The 21,638-nt window shown below is 41.0% G+C and overlaps 1 protein-coding gene across 1 annotated transcript in view; it reads left to right on the forward strand.

Annotated features, from left to right (window-relative positions):
* Positions 1-21,638, forward strand: part of KIF13A (kinesin family member 13A) — a 221,750-nt gene that overhangs the window by 162,488 nt on the left and 37,624 nt on the right. Inside the window, exons 13-20 of the mRNA XM_012643272.1 lie at positions 1,025-1,159; positions 3,576-3,706; positions 6,280-6,366; positions 6,470-6,636; positions 13,066-13,279; positions 17,563-17,725; positions 18,807-18,947; positions 19,696-19,845. Of these exons, the coding sequence (XP_012498726.1) occupies positions 1,025-1,159; positions 3,576-3,706; positions 6,280-6,366; positions 6,470-6,636; positions 13,066-13,279; positions 17,563-17,725; positions 18,807-18,947; positions 19,696-19,845 (1,188 nt within the window). The remainder of the gene's footprint in view (positions 1-1,024; positions 1,160-3,575; positions 3,707-6,279; positions 6,367-6,469; positions 6,637-13,065; positions 13,280-17,562; positions 17,726-18,806; positions 18,948-19,695; positions 19,846-21,638) is intronic.

Here is a 21,638-nt window from a genome sequence, read left to right on the forward strand (position 1 = left end):
AAAAAAAAAAAAGAAAGGAAGGAGTAATTCTGTATGTGTGTATGTCTGTTATGAACCTTTCTACACTATGCATTTCATCTCATTGACCATTTGGAAATATTGGACCATCCCAATCAAGTAGGTCACAGGCAGTCACTGAAACTCTGTCTAGCCTTTTGCTGATAAGTTTCTTGTAGATGTCATTCACTCACTCATACACACATACCCCCCAACTTCCTATCCCTCTCACATTGCTTTATGTTTCTCCATAGCACTTAACACCATTGGAAATTCTATGTATTGTATTTACTTATCTTTTTTTTATGGTCTGTCTTCTCCTGCTAGAATATATGTTTTCGTAAAAGAAGGGCCTTTGCTCTACTGTTATATTCTTAGCCCTAGATCAATACCTACAACACGGTAGACTCTGATAAATATCTCTTGAATAAATGAATGAATGAATGAATGACTTCAAGGCCTTCTATAAGGACCCAACCTGCTCTTCCAGCCCCATCTCCAACTGCTTTCCCAGATTTTCCAGGGGTTCTTGGCCTCTGAAATCATCTAGTATGCCCACAGTTTTCACTGTTTTTCTGTATGCCCTGCCCCAAGAACACCTTGTCCTTATCTTCCTGTTGAAAGTCTTCTCATGCTTCAAGAACCATCTCAAATATATTCTTTTCCTGAAGCCTTTCCTGCTCTCTTAACCCATCATGATCTCCCTCCTTTGAAGCCCCCAACATTTTGTACCCCTCCATTAGTACCCAGTGTTCTCTTTGGGGTTCTGTTTGTGTGGTCTTGTCCCCTCTACTAAGCTCTAAGCTCCTTAAGAACCGAGATGGTATCTCGTTCATCCTCGGTGCCCCTGTAACACTGTCACAGGATGTCATGCATCGTAGGCTCTCCATAAACTTGATTGAGTTGAGTGGAATGTGTGACTTCATTGGCATTGTCCCCAGAAACAGTGACTTACTCTTTCCATGGATACATCTTATGAATAGAGCAACAAATAGAGTTCCCTGATTTCGTCTGTTTTTGTGCACAGGAGAGACAAAGACAACTCGAAAGCATGGGGATTTCCCTAGAGACATCTGGTATCAAGGTGGGGGATGACAAATGCTACTTAGTGAACCTGAATGCAGACCCTGCTCTCAACGAACTTCTGGTTTATTATTTAAAGGTATGAGAGTATATAAATAGATTGTTTCGATCCTAATTTATTCATGTACAATTCCCAGGTGAATCTGGGTGCATGTCTCCATGACTTTGCTTTTTGTATCCAGCTTAGCCCTCATTAAAAGTTAAAGGATGGTGGCTGGGCACAGTGGCTCACGCTTATAATCCTAGCATTTAGGAAGGCCGAGGTGGGAGGATCACTTGAGGCCAGGAGTTGTAGACCCCGCCTCTACAAAAAATGAAAAATATTAGCCGGGTGTAGTGGCACATACCTGTAGTCCCAGCTACTTATGAGGCTGAGTCAGGAAGATCACTCGAGCCCAGGGGTTTGAGGTTGCAGTGAGTTATGATCACACCACTGTACTCTAGCCTGGGTGACAGTGAGACTCTGTCTCAAACAAAAAGAAAAAAAGGTAAGAGGGCAAATAGTGCAGTCAGGTCAGCAGCTCACCATTAAGAAGGAAAATGACTGTTTTGTATGATCCTGGCGCTGTGTAGTCAGAGCTGATTTCCTGCGAGTTGAGGCTTGAGGGGGCACAAGTGAGCCACGGAGGGCGTCATGGTGATACCCGGCTATAGGAGAAGGTTCCAGGTGTGAGGTGACAAGGATTCCGACAATATCTGGGTTCAGCCAGATCCTGAGAAGCTCTGGAGGTTCTCAGTTGTGGTTCTGACTAATTCTAAGGAGATCCCAAGATCAACACAAGACCCTGGTGCTGGATTAGACAGCAGGGTTCTTCCAGGTCTATCCCTTCTAAACCTACATCCTCAGGAAACAACTTTTAGTCCCATAATCACCCTTTAGGTATAGAGGTAGGATGTGGCCTCTTCGAGTTGGCATTTTGGTCTCAGGGTATGCCACTTTGGGTAACTTACCACAGCAGTTCTCAAATTTTCTGACTTCAGAACCCATTTACATTCTTAAAAGGACTCCAAAGAACTTTTGTGTATCTGGGTTATATCTGTCTGTATTTGCTGTATTAGACATTAAGACTGAGAACATTTTAAAATACAAACATACAAATGTTAGTCTTCAGAGCTACAACATCGTCACACATCATGTAACCTTGGGACAACTCCAGTGTACATGCGTGATAAAATGAGAGAGCAAAGGCCAACGATATCTTAGTGTTTTTGTTAAAGTAGTTTTGACCTCATAGGCCTCCTGAAAGGTTTTTAAAGACCCCGAGAGTTCTCAGACCACACTTTTAGAAGTGCTGGCTTATTTTGCGAAGTGAAAAATAAGACATCTATTTGAAATAGGGCACCTGACTGACGTTGATGAAGGGCATCTCGGCTGACGTAGGGCATTCAGCTGACCATCAGGGCATTTCTAATCTCACACATCCACACTCTTTCTCTCTGAGTTATGGACATTAAGGTTATCAAGGACTGAGGACTTGAAGGCAGCTTCCATGAACTGTCCACACACCAAATCTCTAAATGCAGGGGTATTATCTACTTGTGAAAGATTAGGTGTCGTGTTAAGGATTCTGAGCTGCCTAGTAAATACATAATGTGCAATGAAGAATAAGCTAGAATTGAAGCAAGGAGCCTCAATCTTCTATGATCTTTTTTCTTCTGCAGTTTCCCGAGACATACATACGGTGCAAATAGCCCCTGACATATTGAGAATCCACTAACAGACTCAAGATCTGTTCATTTAGGCAACGATTAAGGAAGGGCTAAGGAATTATTTCTGAAATCTTAACTTTGAAAGACCAAACTTTATGCTTTCTCTGTTGGATATTGTTATCATAGTTAAAACAAAGGGGACAAGCAGTGACTAAATGACCAGTAGTCTCTAAGGTTCAAGGTACTTAAAATCACACTAGTTTGTACATCATATAACCCACAGGCTTCAGTACTCTGTGTAATATTGGTGTTAAAAACTCAAATATTTTTAACATTTTAAAATATGACTTCCCATGAAACTGCTTTTTAGTGGTTCTTAAATTTATATAACTGTTTTCAAAACACTTTCCCTGTTAACTCAGGTGATCGTTGAAAGAATTCCGTTAAGTCTGTCAAATAGATAATATTGTCCTGGTGTTGCCAAAGAAGAAACTGAGGCTCAGAGACCGAAATGACTTGCCTATTGTCACTTAAATAGTAAATGGTCTAGTCACAGTTGGAACTCGAGGTATTCTACCATCAAGTCCCATTACCTTATGTTTTAAAATAATATCTAATCACTGTTGATCAGGGTTTTCGGTAGTGTTTAAACTTTTTTTTTTTTTTTTAATTTAGTGTGTTACGGTAAGCTTTTGACTTCTAATGCTTCAGATATCTAATATCTCTGGCATGATTCATTTAATATTTTTGTGCATATGCTGCTGGGTTATTCAAATTGATAGTGATAAATTTTTGTTGAGTTACTTATAAGTGTGGGTTTTTCTTTTTTAATAATCTGTTCCTAGGATCACACCAGGGTGGGTGCAGATACCTCTCAGGATATCCAGCTCTTCGGCATAGGAATTCAGCCTGAGCACTGCGAGATTGACATTGCATCCGATGGAGATGTCACTCTTACTCCAAAAGAAAACGCCAGGTAAGAAAAGTATGGTGACGATATGTCTCGTGTGCCTTATTTTCAGAAGGAGAAGGAGGCCTCTTTCTGCTTGCTTTCAGTTATATCAAAGTTCAGGATGCACCGGGTCCTCAGAGGGATATTCTTTCTGATTGTACGGAGGGATGTGGCAACATTTAAGAGCACCAGCTCTGTCATTATCAGTAAAAACTTAGTTACCAGTGTTGAAATATCACTTTGAAGGAGTGATTATTTGCACATATGAGTTCTAGTTCCACTTCTTCCATAACTCTAAGCTTTGGAGTCTTGTAAAGATCAGGAGTCAGATAATGAGAATAAGTGAGAAAAGCAACTTATTGGAAAATTAGAACTCAAAATAATATTCATTATATTTCTCCATCAAACTTCACCTGACAGCCCTTTAGCAAATTAATCTTCAGTTAATTAATTAATTATCTCCTCCCACCTCCAATGTTTTATTTTGTTTTTGTTTTAACCAGAAAATTGGCTGGGCACCATGACTCATGCTGGTAAAGCACTTTGGGAGGCTGAAGTGGGAGGATTGCCAGTAATTCGAGACCAGCCTGGGTAACTTCTCGAGACCCCGTCTCTACAAAAAAGTAAAAAATTAGCCAGATGTGGTGGTGCACGCGTGTAGTCCCAGCCACTTGGGAGGTTGAGGCAGGAGGATCACCTGAGCCCAGGAGTTTGAGGTTGCAATGAGCTATGATCACACCACTGTACTTCAGCCTGGGTGACAGAACAAGACCCTATTTCTAAAAAGTAAATACTAGAAAATCTTTTTTCTTTTTTTATTAAGCAGAGGAAACATTTATGAAAAGACTAAAATTTCCAGCACTAAAAATCATGGAAGATCTTTCCTCCACCCTAAAAAAAAGTCACAGTGACTATGCTTTAACTGCATCAAAGGATCAGTTGATGAGAGAGCTATTAATAAGCAGGAAACCCTATAAAATCTTTTGGAGAGGGTTATCCAGCCCACTGCCTTCACAGCCCAGTGCTTACCGATAAGCTGTACCAAAGGTGCAGTGTAAGGAAAGCTGCACTGTTGAAAGACCACATCTAAATGTCCCCTGGGCAGAGTTGCTTCTCCTTCAAGGCTTGTTTCAAACAAATTCATAATGCATGAGAACCCAGAGGCACAGTGCATATCATGTAGGGTGTGATATATACAATATATCAAGGATGGGCAGAGTCAGGCACGGTGGCTCACACCTGAAATCCTAGCACTCTGGGAGCCCAAGATGGTAGGATCACTTGACGTCAAGAGTTCCAGACCAGCCTGAGCAAGAGCGAGACCCTGTCTCTAGTAAAAATAGAAAACATTAGCCAGGTGTGGTGGCGCATGCCTGTAGTCCCAGCTACTTGGGAGGCTGAGGCAGGAGGATTGCTTGAGCCCAGGAGTTTGAGGTTGCTGCGAGCTAGGCTGACACCATGGCACTCTAGCCCAGGTGACAAAGCAAGACTCCATCTCAAAAAAAAAAGAAAACGTGGACAGAGCTGTCTCTTCTTCCCCAAATTGTCTGTTTTTACGGTTTGTTTGATAGCTTTTTAGGATTTAAACCCAGTCTTCTTTTTATGTTTGTCCCCAAGTTTTTATTATGGGAAATTTCAAACATAATGGAAAATTTCAAACATATACAAAAGTAGAATAATATAATGAACCCTCATGTATCCATCATCCAGTTTCAAAAATGGGCACCTCATAGATAATTTTGTTTTTTTAATATGCTTTCCACATCTCCTCCTCCCTCTCCTCTGGGTTATTCTAAAGGAAATTCCAGATATTATCACATTATATCCATAAATATCTCAGTATGTATCTCTAAAATATGAAGATTCTTAAATATAGCTTCAATACCAACACGCCTAAAATAATTAACAGTAATTCCTTACTAATCGTCATGCATCCAGTGTTCAAATTTCCCCACTTGTCTCATCAGTTATTTCTTGAAATTAGGATCCAAATAAGGTTCTACCGTTGTTGTTTTTTAATACATCTCTCAGATCTCTTTTAACAAATGGGTTTCCCCTTCCTCTTCCTATTTGTGTGTTTGTGTGTGTGTGTGTGTGTGTGTGTGTGTGTGTCTGTCTGTCTGTCTCTGCCTCTCTCTCTCTGTCTTTCTCTCTTTTTCCTTGCATTTTATTTGTTGAAGACGCCTAGTTGTTGGTCCTAAAGTTCCCCATAGTCAGGATTTTTCTCTCCCCCTCCTGTGGCATCATTTACTATCTTCCACTTCCATGTTCTCTGTATTTCCTAATTCGGTATTTAGATATGGAAGCTTGCGCAAGTTCAGCTCAAATTTTGATAAAAATAGCCATAGGTGCTGCTCTCTGTCTCCATCAGGAGCACATCATACTGAGTTGTCGCTCTTTGAGGGACTGGCAGCTCTAGGTCATCATTGCTTAGCCCATGTGTTTTGATAGTGGTTACAAATGCGGTTATTCCTTCTTCAGTTATTAGGTGGAATATATCTACTAAGGGAAAGTTCCCTCACTTACTTCTTTGGATACCGGGTCTAGGTCTTGTCCTTTTTCCCATTCACCTGCTATCTTCCCTCGTGTTCTTTCAGGTCCTGTGTAAACGGCACCCTTGTGTGCAGTGCCACCCAGCTGTGGCATGGTGATAGGATCCTATGGGGAAATAACCACTTTTTTAGGTAACATCTTTGTGTTCTCTAATATTTTCATATACATTTTTTCTGTTATCTGTTTAAGTGTAAACCAATTTGATTTTATCTAATGATAAAAAAAAACCCACAGAATTAATTTACCTAAGAGGAAACGTCGAGATTGGTTGAAAGACTTTGAAAAGGAAACAGGACCACCAGAGCATGACCTAGACGCGGCCAGTGAGGCTTCCTCCGAACCAGACTATAACTATGAGTTTGCACAGATGGAAGTGATCATGAAAACGCTGAATAGTAACGGTAAGACCCTAACTCCGCATTCCAACGTCTTGGGCAGTTCCTCATCCCTCACCGTCAGTGAGGGTTAAGTACGTATAAAGTGTCATTCTGCCTTTTAGACACATAAAATTGCTAATTCCTCCAAAAGGCCATCAGGAAAGAGCTAATGAAGAGATTTGGGGGGAGGGGGTCTTCTCCTTCAGGTATAACCAGGAAATGGGTGATTCCTTTCCTGAGACCTCTTGTTCCTGAGCCAGTTGTGGTAACATTTCCATGGTCCCAGAGTACTGAATGATTTTTACAGAATTCCTTATCAAATTTCCCATTATTGAGCCTGTCATTTCTGAGTCCTCCAGAGGGTGAAAATCCCCAAGAGAATGTGAATCCAGGAATTTCGAATAGAATTTAATGGAAAGATCAAAGTCACAACATTTTACTATAAACTCAGTTGGAAATTATACCCTCAAAGAGACTTATTTAATAAGCCCAGGTAACTTTTACAAAAATGATAGTGAAAATGAAATGCTTTATAGGCTGTTTACTTGACTTACATGCCAGGCTGCCTCAGATCTCTGAAGAAGAAATTCTCCTTACCACATTAATTCTGGATCTCCCTTTCCAGAAGGTTTGCAATGTTTATATTAACGTTCTTCTTTTCTGTGTCTAAAAGCCCACATTCCTTTACCTTTTCTTTCTTCCTCTGTGCTTCTACACATCTTCATGCATTCAGTAAAATGCAAGCCAAATTCTTTCCTTGCTTGCTATTGTATAAAGCTGCCCCATTCTTTTCCCATCTCCCAGTCTTCTAATTCCTAGACTTGGTGCCTGGGACTAGGAAGCCAAGCATGAAAGTTCCCATTACCAGGCACAACACAGCATTTCTGGAACTAGAACTATTTCACAAGGATAAAGTTGGGGCACTTGAGAAAGTTAGTTTGCAGGCTCGGTCCAACCTCACCTTCCCATTCATCTGCTTTTGGGGCACCTGAGAGTCCCCAGCTTGAACCAGGGAGGACTTCCAGGACCCTGAGGACCCTAAGACGGGTGGCCTCTACCTGACAGGGGGCTGGGAGAACATTTTATTTTTCATAGTTGAGCTCTCCCCCTTAACCATTGGCTTTCTCACTTTCTTCTTTGAATTAGCCTCTCTGGGAAGAATTTGAACATTGAGGGGATTTTGTATATGTGCTGCCAGAGTGAGCACATGGTGAGAGAATTATCAGTCAGATTTCTGGCATGTCAAAGTGGGGACTCTGTTGCAGGAATAAAGATTTGGCCTTTTCATTGATCCCTACTGATGAATTTTTAGTCTTAGGGACCTCTTTTATTAAATTACAAAAATCAAGTATAAAATAAAGAACAGACTGTGAAAAAAAAGTGTAATGTATTTATTTCAAGAGTATAGAACCACAAAAAAAAAATGGAGAAAAAAATAACTTTATGAAAGAAGTTTGGTTATTTCTCTCTTTAAACAATAAGAGTAGGGTGTTATGATTAGCCACTGGGGCACTGTAGCGTAGGGTCAACCGTAGCTAGAGATCAGGCTTCTGTCCAGTCTGCCACAGGCCCACCAGCTGGAAGGAATCCCAAAAGACATTCCAAAGTGATGTTCAGACATCAGAATCACATTAATGGGTCATTTAACAACATGCCTGAGCAACAAGTCTCCTGTGAGTGATCATTTGGAAGCCTAAGTGGATACATGTTGTGGCAGGGTGTGGCAGGAGGGTGTAGGCTCCAAAGTCCAGGTGGAGGTATGCCCATTTGGAGAGAGCTCATTTCTTCAGATGAGGTTATAGAATTCTAGGTATATCTATTCTCTAACTCTGCAGAGTTTCCAGGTGGTATCAATTTAATCATTTATCCATCCCAGACCACAGATTTGTGATTTTATCCAATTTGCTAACTTCTTACATAGAATTGATTTCCCAAGTAATCCATGAGTATTTAGTAAGCATTTGTTAATTCCTCCCATCCTCTTAGCCAAACCAATTAGAGTCATCGGTGGCCCTGTGCATGGTGTCAACGTGAGTTACTCATTTGTATCCCAGATCAGGCCTTGCTCTCCAGTGTTGGTTTTGTGTATATGAAAGTAATGTTTCCCCCTTGCTCACCCCTTACCCACTTCTGATGGAGCTTCCCTCTGAGGCATACAAACATGCTCTGATGCAAGTGCTAGCCACACGGTATTCACTGCGATTCACCTCTGCTGCTAGGTGGCTTCCCGATAATAAGCCTGTCTGCCTGGTGGTCGTCCCCTTGGTGGTCTTATTTGAAGATCCTCTTCCCTCTCATGTGGTTTCAGACGAAGCTCCTCCACAAACACTGGGATAAAGGTTTTTAACTGATTGGCATTAGCATGAGGTAGCTTGACTGGTCTTGAGCAGTGCTGCTGACTGATGCTTGTGCTACGTGCTTTGGCAAAACCTAACTAACGTGATTGGGAAGAAGCTGAAGTTTTCTGCCTGATGAAAGTACTCTGAATTCTTGATTGAGGAATGAATGTCCCTTTTGAATTATGACTCCCCCCTCCCCATTTCATTACCTTCCCAGTGGTTAAAATCTGACAGCTCTTCTTTTCCCTGTACTTCCAAAAGCGCTGAAAAATATTATTCGTATTATTACTGTTGCTGATGGCTTTATTAGTGTTAACAACAGAGCAGTTCAGGATAGGAGTATTAATATTTTCAGATATATATTCACCTAAGTAATAGATCAGAATAATGTATTTTTGAGTCTCTAGAGTAAATATTGATCTAAAACCCTATTCATTTGAATTAAAAGTAAAAGGAAGCCTAGTATCTGTGGACAATAATGCCTTCTTCCCAAGAGTTCAAAATAGGAATCAGACATTCATCTCTTTTCCCAATGTCAGTGGTAGCTTTAAAGTAAAGACCAATTGAGGGGCTGGTGAAGGGTCATAGAGCCAGTTTATTCCATCTGGGATCAAAAGATTCCTTTTTCCCGAAGGATCTACTTTTCCTCAATTCAGTGCTTTGCACTTGTTGGTGTGAATTAATTCTAAGTCGTTTTCTCACAAAAATACCCTCTTACCAACACCACTACCACTGCCATTCTCTCTTTTCCACTCTGGGGACGATAGGTCAGTTTGAGCTCATTTCGTGGTTACCTACCAAGTAAAGAAAAATCTAGTAAAGAAGAGAAAGTGCTATGCCCAAAGTCAATGTGGTCCTTTCTCTCTTCCTAAAATGCTTACCTCTTTGGTAGCTTGGCCTTAGATACCTGGCTCACAGAGGTTTAAAACAATTCCTTCAAGAGAGAGGAAAGTGATCGGGAAAAAATAAAACTGGACAGTGTGCTAATACTTGCTTTGTTATTTGAGAACAGGCCAAACAATCTTTGGCTTCTGTACTGGGCTACATCATAGAGTCAGAATGACTTGCTGATTTGGATAATCTATTTTAAAATATGCTGTGTGTAATAGGCAAGGCTCAAAACTGGTTAATCGATTTGAAAAGAAAATGCTATCAAAGATGTCTGTGAAGGCCAAGTGCTATGGCTCACGCCTATAATCCCAGCACCCCGGGAGGTAGAGGTGGGAGGACCGCTTGAGGCCAGGAGTTCGAGAGCAGTCTTGGCAACATAGCAAGACCCCATCTCTACAAAAAATTTAAAAATTAGCTGAGCATGGTGGTGAGCACCTGTAGTCCCAGCTACTTGGGAGGCTGAGCCCAGGAATTCCAGGTATAAGGTATGATCGTGCCACTGCACTCCAGTCTGGGTAACAGAGAGAGACCCCATCTCTGGGGGGAAAAAAATGAAAAGATGTCTGTGAGAAAGGTGTTTCAAGACTGGTGCTGGCAACCAAGGTGAAACCAAAACGCAGCCCAGGCTTCCACCAGGGCTGCACGTAGCAAGGGCAGATCTGAGAGTCTCCAGGGTGGGGCCGACACAGCTATACAGTGAGAGGTTCAGGGAAGGACGCATTAAGTTGCTCTCTCTTCCATAATCTGCACTTCAATTTGTGGCCACTGTCGACGCCTGGTGGGGTAGTGGCAGCACTGTGTCGTGGCAGCACTGTGTCATGGCAGCTGCTAGCGCAGTTTAAACAGCCTCAGGCACGCAGCCTCCGCGTTGGCATGGAACCCTGGGATGAGAGCCTCTTGGCCTCAGCCACTGGGGACCACGTGTGTTTCTGCACCACTGACTAACAGCAGAAATGGAAATGTGGATTAAATATCATAGTCAGTATCTCTTAGCAAAAACCCTGTAATGCAACTTTATAAAATGGCGTGTTTTCCAGTTTCTCTACAAAAGTTTCATAAACACAAAGTCAGGACAGTTGGGACCCTTGAAAATAAGGCTCTGTCTCAACACTAAATGGATGGCACACACTCTGTCCTTTCTCGTGTAAACCTAGAGCCTATATTCTGCTTGAGACATAGATTTTTTTTTTTTTTTTAATTCTGAGAGAACTTTTCTTCTCTAGACCTTACGTTTTAGACTCTCTCAGAGAAATTTACCATGTTTCTCGTGTTTTCCTCAGAAGTTGTAGAGCCAAGCCGGAGGTTCTGATGCTGTGGAATACACAGATTGTTACTGTCTGGAGAGTTTTTTACCCGTGATCTGCCTTTGTGTAAGAAGGTTTTTAGTTATTTTTTTTGTTTGGGGATTTTTGTTGTTGTATTTTTAGTTCATTTTCTGTCAGCTTTTTCAGTGATATATTTTAGGGCCTCTGTGTCAGGACTCTATGAAGAAAACTACTTCTTTGAAAACATGCTGAATTTTAAATTTTTATATCAGCAAAGAACATTTTTTTTAAAGTATCTACTCTCACATAGTACTACTTTTAAGCAAAAAATTGGTGTAGTAAGAATACTGCATCAATTTATTACCAATGTCCTACCCCAGCCAATAAGGTATCTGAGTTCAAAACCTGGCTCTGCCACTTATAATAGCCCTGTGATCGTAGGTCGGCTGCTTTACCTTCCTGAGCCCCAATTTCCTCGTCTTTAAAATCGCCACCCTTAGGTTTGTTGCAAAGCTTTCATGAGGTAATGCATGCAAAGGGAATATAGTACCTCTGCCTGAGAGGTAGCCAGTAGCTAGTAGAGTGATTGTTGCCATTGTGGTTGTCATTTTTATTAAAACAACTCACCTGTACTTGGCGTATCTTGTGATTCTTTAAAATTGCTTCCTTTTTTTATATTATTTAACCTATCTTTCAAAGCTAACGGGTTATCTTTTTCGCTTACTGCTAATGTAAAAAATTAGTACAATTCACGTTTATTTCACAAAATGATAGGGTATTTTGGAAAAGTCAGTCAATAGCTGTCATCAGGTTATATAAAAATTCCTTCTGAGTCACTTTAATTCCAACTTCCCTCCTGGAAGTTAAGCCGAAAGCTCGTGTGTGGGAATATAGCAGAGACGGCACTGAATAGAGGCAAACGTTTGAATGTACGAGAAGGAAACTATGTCCCGGGCTGGTCTGAGAATGCATCTCTTCTCAGTCCCAAATGCTTGTCTGACGTATTTGGTATGATGGTGATTTTCTTTTCTGCCATCTAGATTGTCTAACGTACTGCGTCTCCACAGCCTACTCACTTAGGAATGTCGGTAACTTTCTCCTTGGTACATGTGGCCAGAGCCTTAATCTTTCTCCGTGGCATCCAGCTCATTGGTCATTACCAGGCTAATGTCCTGTCCAGCCAGCGAGCTCTTTAGAGTCACGTCCCACCTGCAGCACAGCCACCACTAGTCGTCAGAGTGGCTGCCGGGAGCAAGCTCTATTAGCATGTCTGTACCTGTTTGCCCACATGTGTGGTGGTGAGCTCTGCAGCTGTACCAATAAGATGTCAGAAGCAGGCTTTTGTTATTTTTATAACTGAATTGCTCTTTTAGATATCAGCACCTGAGAAATTGTCAGACCGTGTCCTCAATATTTTTAAACATATCTGTGATCTGTAAGTTTCCTCCCACCTTAGAGAAATTTAAGAGTAATAAGATTTGTGATGAAAATTATAAGCCCTTTGTCATCTACTCCAACTGATGTTAAATGGGCGTAGAAATCACTACTGTAAAGAAAGACCAAATCTCACTTGTTTCTGTCTTTGGAGTTGTCCTAGATTTTGTGGAGTTTTTCTCCTCAGTGGACAGGATCGCCTCCCCTTCTCCATCACCTGCTGGTAGTAGATTAATGATCTATCTGAACATTAGGATGAGCTCATCAAATTGAAGAAAGTAACATAGCGGATGTGGAGGATGGTTACATATGGGCATTTATCTAAAATGCCAGCAGAGAGGAAATTAAGAGGATTTCATCAGGTGCGGCCCCTCAGGCCTCTCTCAGAGAGCGTGTTGACAGACTAGATCCTGGGGCAGGAGATGGTTCTTTCTGGAAGAATCTCTGACAGGCTGCAATCCCTGGTGTGAGTGCCTGTCTCAGCCGCCCCTGAAGACACCTTGCCTTGTCTCTTGGCTCACCAGACCCAGTTCAAAATGTGGTTCAGGTCCTGGAGAAACAATACCTGGAAGAAAAGAGAAGCGCCCTGGAGGAGCAGCGGCTCATGTATGAGCGGGAGCTGGAGCAACTCCGCCAGCAGCTCTCTCCGGAAAGGCAGCCGCAGAGCAGCAGCCCCGACCGCCTGGCCTACGGCAGCCAGACAGCACAGCAGAAGGTGACCCAGTGGGCAGAAGAGAGGTAAGAACGGCACTGAGCAGCCCAGAGTCCAGGCTCCAGGGCTGGGGGCTTTGGGGGAGGACTCATGAAGCATATCAGAGGGGAACGAACCCCGTGGAGAAGGAAATCTTAGTCCCATGTCTGATTTGTTAGCACTTGGATTTTCCTTTCAAAGATACTGTCCACCCTAAGTATGTTTACTGCAATGTCGGCTGTTAAACAGTGCCAAGTTAAAAGGCTTAGACCGGTAAGTATTAAAATAGAGAAAGTTTGAACCGTTCTTTAACACAAAAGCATTTTTTCTCATTTTGTATTTCTCGTGCTTTTCTATTTAAATACAACTTAAGTGCTAAGAAATCTACTAAATGTGAATGTTTAAGGTTTATACTTTCCAATATTTATATCAGAACTTTCAAAGGTGGTGATAATAATAACCACTACAATAAGTACGATAAGTTAGCAATAACTTCTGCCGCGTTCTTACCACAGTGTAGACATGGCGCTAATTTTATTTAACACTCCCAGCAGTACTCTGCCCTAGGAACTCTTATCTCTTTCTTGGGATAAGAGTGGATTGGGCAATCAGTTTAAGTATCCCGCCATAATCACCTATCTAGTAAGTAAAAAAGCCAGAGTTTGAACCCAGGTCTGTCTATAGTCCCACTAATAATTGCTGTTATAAAAATAATTAACAATAGTAATAAAAGTAGCACCTGACATTTATACAGCATTTACCATGTGCCAAGCACTAAGTGCTTTACATATATTCCTCTCATCTCCACAACTGCTACCACATTCACTCCCATTTTACACATGAGGAAACTGGGAGGCTGAGAGGTTCAATGACTTACCCAAGGTCGTTTAGCTGATACGTTGGGCAGTGGGATCGAAGCCATGGCAGGCTGACTCTAGAGCTCCTTCCCAAACTCGTACATCACGTTGCATCTCTCACTAGCAACGAGAGGCCAAACGTGAGCCACATGCAAGGAAGGTGACCCCCAAGAGGAGAAAGGGGAGCTCTACCCCACACTAAAAGTCTCCCAGTAGTAATGCACTTGATTGTGCTAAATACAGAGAAATCAGTTGATTGCATTTTCCTCAGGCCCCACCCACTCATTTGTCTGGATACTAAAGTATAAAGATTTATCATACTTATATGTTCTGCTTTATACTTTATTGTGCCTGGGAAAAACAAAGGTTTTCAGATGGTGCTTTTTCTGAAGAGCTACCTTTTCTACATTTACTACAAGCCAGTGGCTTTAAGCAATAGTTGTTGAAGGTAATTGGTGTAATTGTATTCATTTACATCCTTTCGATTTACTAAACAATATGAACAATAAAAGCAAAAGTATCTGATAGAAAAGGTGGGTTGTGGTCAGGCGTGGTGGCTCACGCCTGTAATCCTAGTACTCTGGGAGGCTGAGGCTGGAGGATCACTTGAGGTCAGGAGTTCGAAACCAGCCTGAGCAAGAGCAAGACCCCGTCTCTACTAAAAATAGAAAATATTAGCCAGGCGTGGTGGTGCATGCCTGTAGTCCCAACTACTGGGGAGGCTAAGGCAGAAGGATTGCTTGAGTCCAGGAGTCTGAGATTGCCGTGAGCTGGGCTGATGCCACAGCACTCTAGCCTGGGCAAAAGAGCGAAACTCTGTCTCAAAAAAAAAAAAAAAGAAAAGGTGGGTTGCTTTTAATTACAGTGTTTTTTAGTTAAATAGCTAAAAATATTGTTTTACTTTGATTCCAGATTGATTATCTTTGGGGCTTAAATTATTTAAAAAAAAAAAAGTTAAAAGCCAGGCGTGGTGGCACATGCCTGCAGTCCTAGCTACTTGGGAGGCTGAAGCAGTAGGATTGCTTGAGCCCAGGAGTTCAACCACATAGCGAGCTGTGATCGCATCTGTGAATAGCCCCTGCACTCCAGCCTAGGCAACATGGCAAAACCTGTCTCTAAAATATAAAAATAAATTCAAAAAGAATAGAGGGAAATATTTTGAGAATGTCATTCAAAGAGATAAGGTAGTTTCAATGTTGATTTCATCAGGTTTCTTTCACTGGATAAAATTAAGATGCCATTAATGGTGGGTGGTTATAAAGAAGCTGATACAATTATCCAAGTAAATGTTGATGGGTTGTGAAATAATGAAGGATTCTCACCTATGTAAATGTTGATGGGCTGAGCATCAAGTGTGTGAAGAGCTAAGAATTATAAAGAAAGCTACAGATGTCTTTTATTCTCCTTATATACTTAGGATGTAGTGTGGAGCAAGATATAAATAAGTGAAAAATTAAATCATAATAGTAAATTAAAGAGAAGTTTCGTTCAACAGTAGGAAGTGTTATAATTATATAGTTATTCATTTGTTGTCTATCTCCTCCCCTGGAAAATAAGTACCAGGGGACAGGGAATCCGTTTTATTCATTGAAGTTACCCCCAGTGCCTAGAACAGTGCTGTCACATGGTAGACGCTTAGTAAATATTGTGTATTGATTGAGTGACTATATTGAAGGGGCCAGCAAGTGCGTGACTGCCAAGTGGGCCGAGTGCGCAGTAAGTTTGGTGGTTGTTCAGAGGAGGATGAGACCTCAGTGAAGTTGAGTCTTCCGCATAGAATTTCAGGGAGGAGGCAGGACTTCAAATGCGTTTGAAAGGTGGAGTCTGGTAGGCAGAGAGAAGGCAGGAGGGCATTTTGGGTGAATTGGCATGAACAGATAGGAGGCAGTAGAGAAGAGTAAGATGTATTTGGGGGTTGCAAAGGAACTGTTTTGTGTAGTCTAGAAGGTGATTTCTAGAGGAGTGGGGAGAATTAAGTCTAAAACTATGAGATTGTTGGGAGGTTGTGAGGGACCCGAGCCAGGCGTATGAGAAAACGGAGGAGACGAGAGAGATTTGGGAGATGCTTTAAAGGAAGAGTCAACAGGCTTTCTTTTTGGGCATTGTGGAAAAGAGAAGAGACCGAGCGAATCCAAGCCTGGGTGCCTGGAGAAACGGTGATACTGTTTTTAAAAACCATTGTCTTTACATTAGCATCCTCACAGTGTGCCGCCTCTGTCACCTCTACAGTGACAAGAAAGGCAGAGAGATTTGGATGTTCCAAACTCATCATTTTCCCGTGAAGTAAGGGCAGGCTGCATATAAATGGTAGAAAAGAGAAGCTATCCAAGGCACAGAGCAGTCGCTAGACTGGGCACCTTTGAACCCAGATTCAGGTGTGAAATCCAGAAGGACTCCTTTCCCTTTTCATTCATTCAGTGGGCCTTTTTTTTTTTTTAAATACCCTTTGATGGGCCAGGAACTAAGTGCAGTGCAAGCAAAAAAGACATGGTGCCTGCTCCAGGGGCGCTCACAGCCTAGTAGGGGAGGCAGACGTTAGTCACATAATTATACAAATAAACAAAAAGTTATAACTATGGCAAATGCTATGGAGGCTAAAGACATGGGGCTGAGAGAACATATAATAGTTTTGACCAAGTCAGGGTATTGCTTTTTGTCAGCAAGTGCTGTTATATATTGAGTTGAAAAAAAGAATTCCTGCTGCTACAGAAGTACCTTATCACGGTATGACTTTTACCAACTGAAGAACTCATGGCAAACACTTTCTTCTCCTAACTCCAGGTCTCTCTGCCAACCTGCCAACCCTTCCGCGGCCCACCCTCACACAGCACACAAAAGTTGTTATCATCATTTCCTTTTCCCAAAGGGTTCCTTTATTGGTTTTTTACATCCTCATATCAAAATCTGGTAGTTTTCAAATGTTATATAATTTAAAACCTGGTTGTTCGGGCACAGTGGGTCATACCTGTAATCCTAGCACTTTAGGAGGCCAAGGTGTGAAGACCACTTGAGGTCAGGTGTCCAAGACCAGCCTGAACAACATAGTGAGACTCCATCTCTACAAAAAAAATAGAAAAGTTAGCTGGGCAGGGTGACGCACACCAGTACTCCCCGCTGTTCAGGAGGCTGGAAGATTGCTTGAGCCTAGGAGTTTGAGGCTACAGTGGGCTATGATCATGCCACTGCCCTCATGCCCAGGCAACAGAGCAAGATGCTATCTCCAAAAATAAATAAATAAAAATAGAAATAAAGCCTGGTTTTTAGTTAAGTCGCTCCACAATTCACTCTCCATCAGTGGTTCTCAACAGAGAGCCCATCTGTGGGCAGAGGGAAGGGTAAGTGGCCTGGTGAAATAGATTGAAAAATACTGCCTGAAAGGAGTTTTCCACCATTTTCTAACAAGACTACTGACTTAGAAACAGCATTGCAGTTTTCTTTCAGATTTTCTTCTTTCCTTTTCTGCGACTACTCAGGGATGAACTCTTCCGACAGAGCCTAGCAAAGCTGCGAGAGCAGCTAGTGAAAGCTAATACCTTGGTGAGGGAAGCAAACTTCTTAGCTGAAGAAATGAGCAAACTTACTGATTACCAAGTGACTCTTCAGATCCCTGCTGCAAACCTCAGTGCCAACAGAAAGGTAAAAATGTTCTTACAGAAAGTGAGAGCAGGATGTACAATAGTTAATACTGTATTATAAAATGAAATCTAATACTAAAATCCAAAAAGCATCCATGAGGAGATCCTGACATGACCCAGAGGTGTTTATTCTTTTAAGGCTTCCTCTGTACACCTGCTTGGGTAGAAGACTAAATAAATGATACCCTTAGATATGCAGAATTTTGGTGGCTGAAAGACTTGCTAATTTAAATGCTTTCTTTAAAACAGTGAAACCAGAAATATATGTAAGTAATCATGCCTGCTTTTCCTTACATATAAATACCTCTTTCTGAAATGGGGGATATGTTTGTTATAGTACTTTTTAAAGAATGAATTCTACAAGAAAGGCAGACTTTTTAATGATACCTATCTTTACATACACAGAAGAACTCTTTGCAGGCATTCGGAAATTTCCTGTCATGTAAACTTTAAGAATTTTTCTCATGGGGAGAAACTTTGAATAAAATAGTTTTTCATCCATTCATTTTTTACTCCAGCAAGCAAGCTAGAAAGTGAGCCAGGGAATATCGTATCAGTCTTGCTGGGTTTTAGTCTTTTGACTAAGTAGTTCCAATTTGAGAAATTTATTCTAAGTGTGTAGACATAAAAATGTACATAGAGATTTATGTACAAGGATGCCTATTACAGTGGCCTTTACAATAGCAAAAATTTGAAACAGCCATGAAGTTGAACAATAGAACAATTAGTCAAATGTGTGGTAAATCCACGGGATGGATTACTATGTTGCCATTAAAAAAATCATGTTTATGAAAAATCTTTAATAACACAAGAAAAATGTGAAAACTGGAGAGAGTATTTGGATATGAAATTTTATTTTTGTTTGGTCCTGACTGTGATAAAACAAAAGTGTGTGTGTGAGTCTACATGGAAGCTGTATAGAAAAGAAACCAAAATATTCCCTAGGTGGTAGAATTTTATCTCCTTTTGTATACATTTATGTGTTTTGCAAACTTACTACTTTTCTATCATATATATTGCTTTAGCAATCAAAACAGAAGTTGTAACAACGTTCATTTTGTTTGTCTTTCTTCCTCATGCAGAGAGGTGCAATAGTGAGTGAGCCAGCTATCCAAGTGAGGAGGAAAGGGAAGAGCACCCAAGTTTGGACCATTGAAAAGCTGGAGAATAAGTTAATTGATATGAGAGACCTTTATCAAGAATGGAAGGAAAAAGTTCCTGAGGTAAAAGAGAAAATGTTGAGATTTGGTTATGTTAAAAGCAGAGAGCACAAGTGATTTAACCATCAGAACACACACACACACACACACACACACACACACGTGCCCGTGATACATTTATATTAGGAAAATGAAATAAAAGTGATCTTGAAAGAAGTGCCAAGTTGGATCAGAAATATAACGTGATCCCTGCACAGATGGAAACTAAGCGAAGAGAACATATATTCAGATTCTTATTTGGCTTCATTTTTACTACATTTCAAGTGAAATGAAGTGAATCAAGTAAATTTATGCTGTTTTGTCAGTGATGTGAAAAATCAGCCCCTTGGCTGAAGCCAACATGAATTTTGTATTGATTAGCGTATGTTCATGTGCCTCCAGCTATGATCGTGGCTGGGTAGGTTGCTAAGAGTAGTTTTAGTGCACATGATCCATTCTTGGACATTAGCGATGGGAAAGAAGACTTGGCGAAGGGAATGAAACGGAAAGGGCTGCAGCAGAGGGGTGAGAGGGAGTTCAAGACAGGACCTGAAGAAGAACCCTCCACACGAGTGTCACTTAGTTCCCTAACAAACGAGCCCCTCCCACTGTGCTAATTTTGTTTTATTTGTGTGACATTCTAATATTACTTCTTATTTGCTTGGGTAGATGCCTTCTTTGAAATTTTTTTAAGTGCTAGTTTTAAATAGTATGACTTAGGTTGATGTTTTGTTTCCCACTTTCCCACCCACTGGCCCCTCCTACTACTCAGGAAAAAAGACTCTACGGGAAACGGGGTGACCCTTTCTATGAAGCCCAAGAGAATCACAACCTAATCGGGGTGGCGAATGTGTTCTTGGAATGCCTCTTCTGTGATGTGCAACTTCAGTATGCAGTTCCTATTATCAGCCAGCAGGGGGAGGTAAGGCTAGGCCAGCCTTGGAGAATGAGAGTGGCTCAAGGTTTGTTATTACTGTTGTTTTCATTCAATTTAAGATATGTTCTTAAGGTAGATCAAAAAGTAGGGCAAATAGTCAGGGTCTGCATTCTTTTTTCTCTACCAATAATTGATAGTAGAAGCAAAGAGAATTAAGTCATGGTCTTGAAAGATTACCATAACATGTTTTTGTGGTTTACACATTTTTTTCTTTGTTTTAATCAAATTGAAAATCTTTTGGGAATCAGATTCACCTCTGTGCCCTGTATTGATTTCTCTTTTTAAAGATAATTTCATACCTTTGTGATATACTCTAGTTCTTTCCTGGCCCCTAAATAGTCTTTATAAGAAAGAACTTGGGAAGATTGTTTTGAAATTCAAAGTATTCAGAGAAAACAAGCTTAAATAACCCACTGTTACCCTCCTTTTAAACTCTCAGTCTTTCAGTTGTTTAAATATATTGGCCCTTGTAGGCCTAAGACATTTCAGAAAATGTTCCAAGTTCAAACCTTTTTTGTTTGTTTGTTTGTTTTACCCATTTCATCAACTGATGTTTTTATTTTCAGTCTAGTAACATCCTTACTTCCTGCTTGTTCTTCAGTAATATATAAACTTGACCTACCAAGTTATTTCTTGTGATTCTTAGAGCAGGCCGAGAATAAGATGCCATTCTGCCTAAAGTGAAGCTGGGAAATAGACCCCAGCTCACAGTGTGGCATGTAAGTACAGAGCCCACGTTCTAGTGTGGAAACTGCCCTGGGAACATTCTGCTCTAGACAACCAGTGGCTCGCCTTGTTTTTCTCCGTTTTAAAAAATGAGCACAACTCATGTGATGTAGTGGCTGAGTTCCTCCCTCAGGGGTTCTTAAGCTGGGATCTGCAGGGAGATGGCCACGCTCCCCGCAAAAAATTGGGTCCCTTAGGTAGGGGTCATTGCAAAGGATAAGAAAATAATAGAAGATGGAAAATAATGGAAATAAAAGAATACACAGAGACAAAGGTATAGTTTTATAGATTTATAAAGATTATAGGCAAAGCCGGTACTCAGGGGGCCTTGGATCTCTCCATCAATCACAAAAGGCCAAGAGTGAAGTTTTACTTGGGCATTTATAGGTATGGTGATCGGTTGCCAGGGGTGACATATTTACATAACAACAGGTAGTTCCTCTTAGGTTAAAAGTTTTTCAAAAGGCTTCTTAAGATCCCTTAACTAATTCTATCTACGTGAACAAATGGTTACAAAATCTTTCAAAGACTAACTTCTAAGTTCTAAGGTAAATTTATCACTTAACAGAAGGGTTAAACAGAGATATAGTGGCTCCATGTTTTCTTTATTAAGTTATAGTGTATTGAGACAGGTAGTCAGGAGTTTAAGCAGGAACCATCCCTTGGGCTAATTGCTTTTAGCCACAGGTGGCTATCTGTCGGGCAGACGTTCTTTGATCAGCTCTCATTCTGTGGCTCTTAGCAGACCTGCTTTGCTTTTCAAAGCAAGTTCAAACCTCAGGTCTGAGAATTGCGGTGCCATTGTGGGATACAGCTGCTACTGATCTTTCAGAGATGCCCTACTGAGGTGAAACAGCTTTCGATATTGCAGACTAACATGTTCACATATTCCTTCAGAGCAAAGCTCTGCAAAACTCCTGAGACGTTTCTGCCTCTAATATATTTATATTAATTTATGGAGCAACAGGGATCTGTGGTGTGCTTTAGGTATTCCATGAATCCCCTGAAATTATATTAAAATATATCAGATTCTCCAAAAGCATCAAAAAAAA

Source organism: Propithecus coquereli, unplaced genomic scaffold (genome assembly GCF_000956105.1).
Source record: "Propithecus coquereli isolate 6110/MARCELLA unplaced genomic scaffold, Pcoq_1.0 Scaffold194, whole genome shotgun sequence".
Taxonomy (NCBI): Eukaryota; Metazoa; Chordata; class Mammalia; order Primates; family Indriidae; genus Propithecus; species Propithecus coquereli.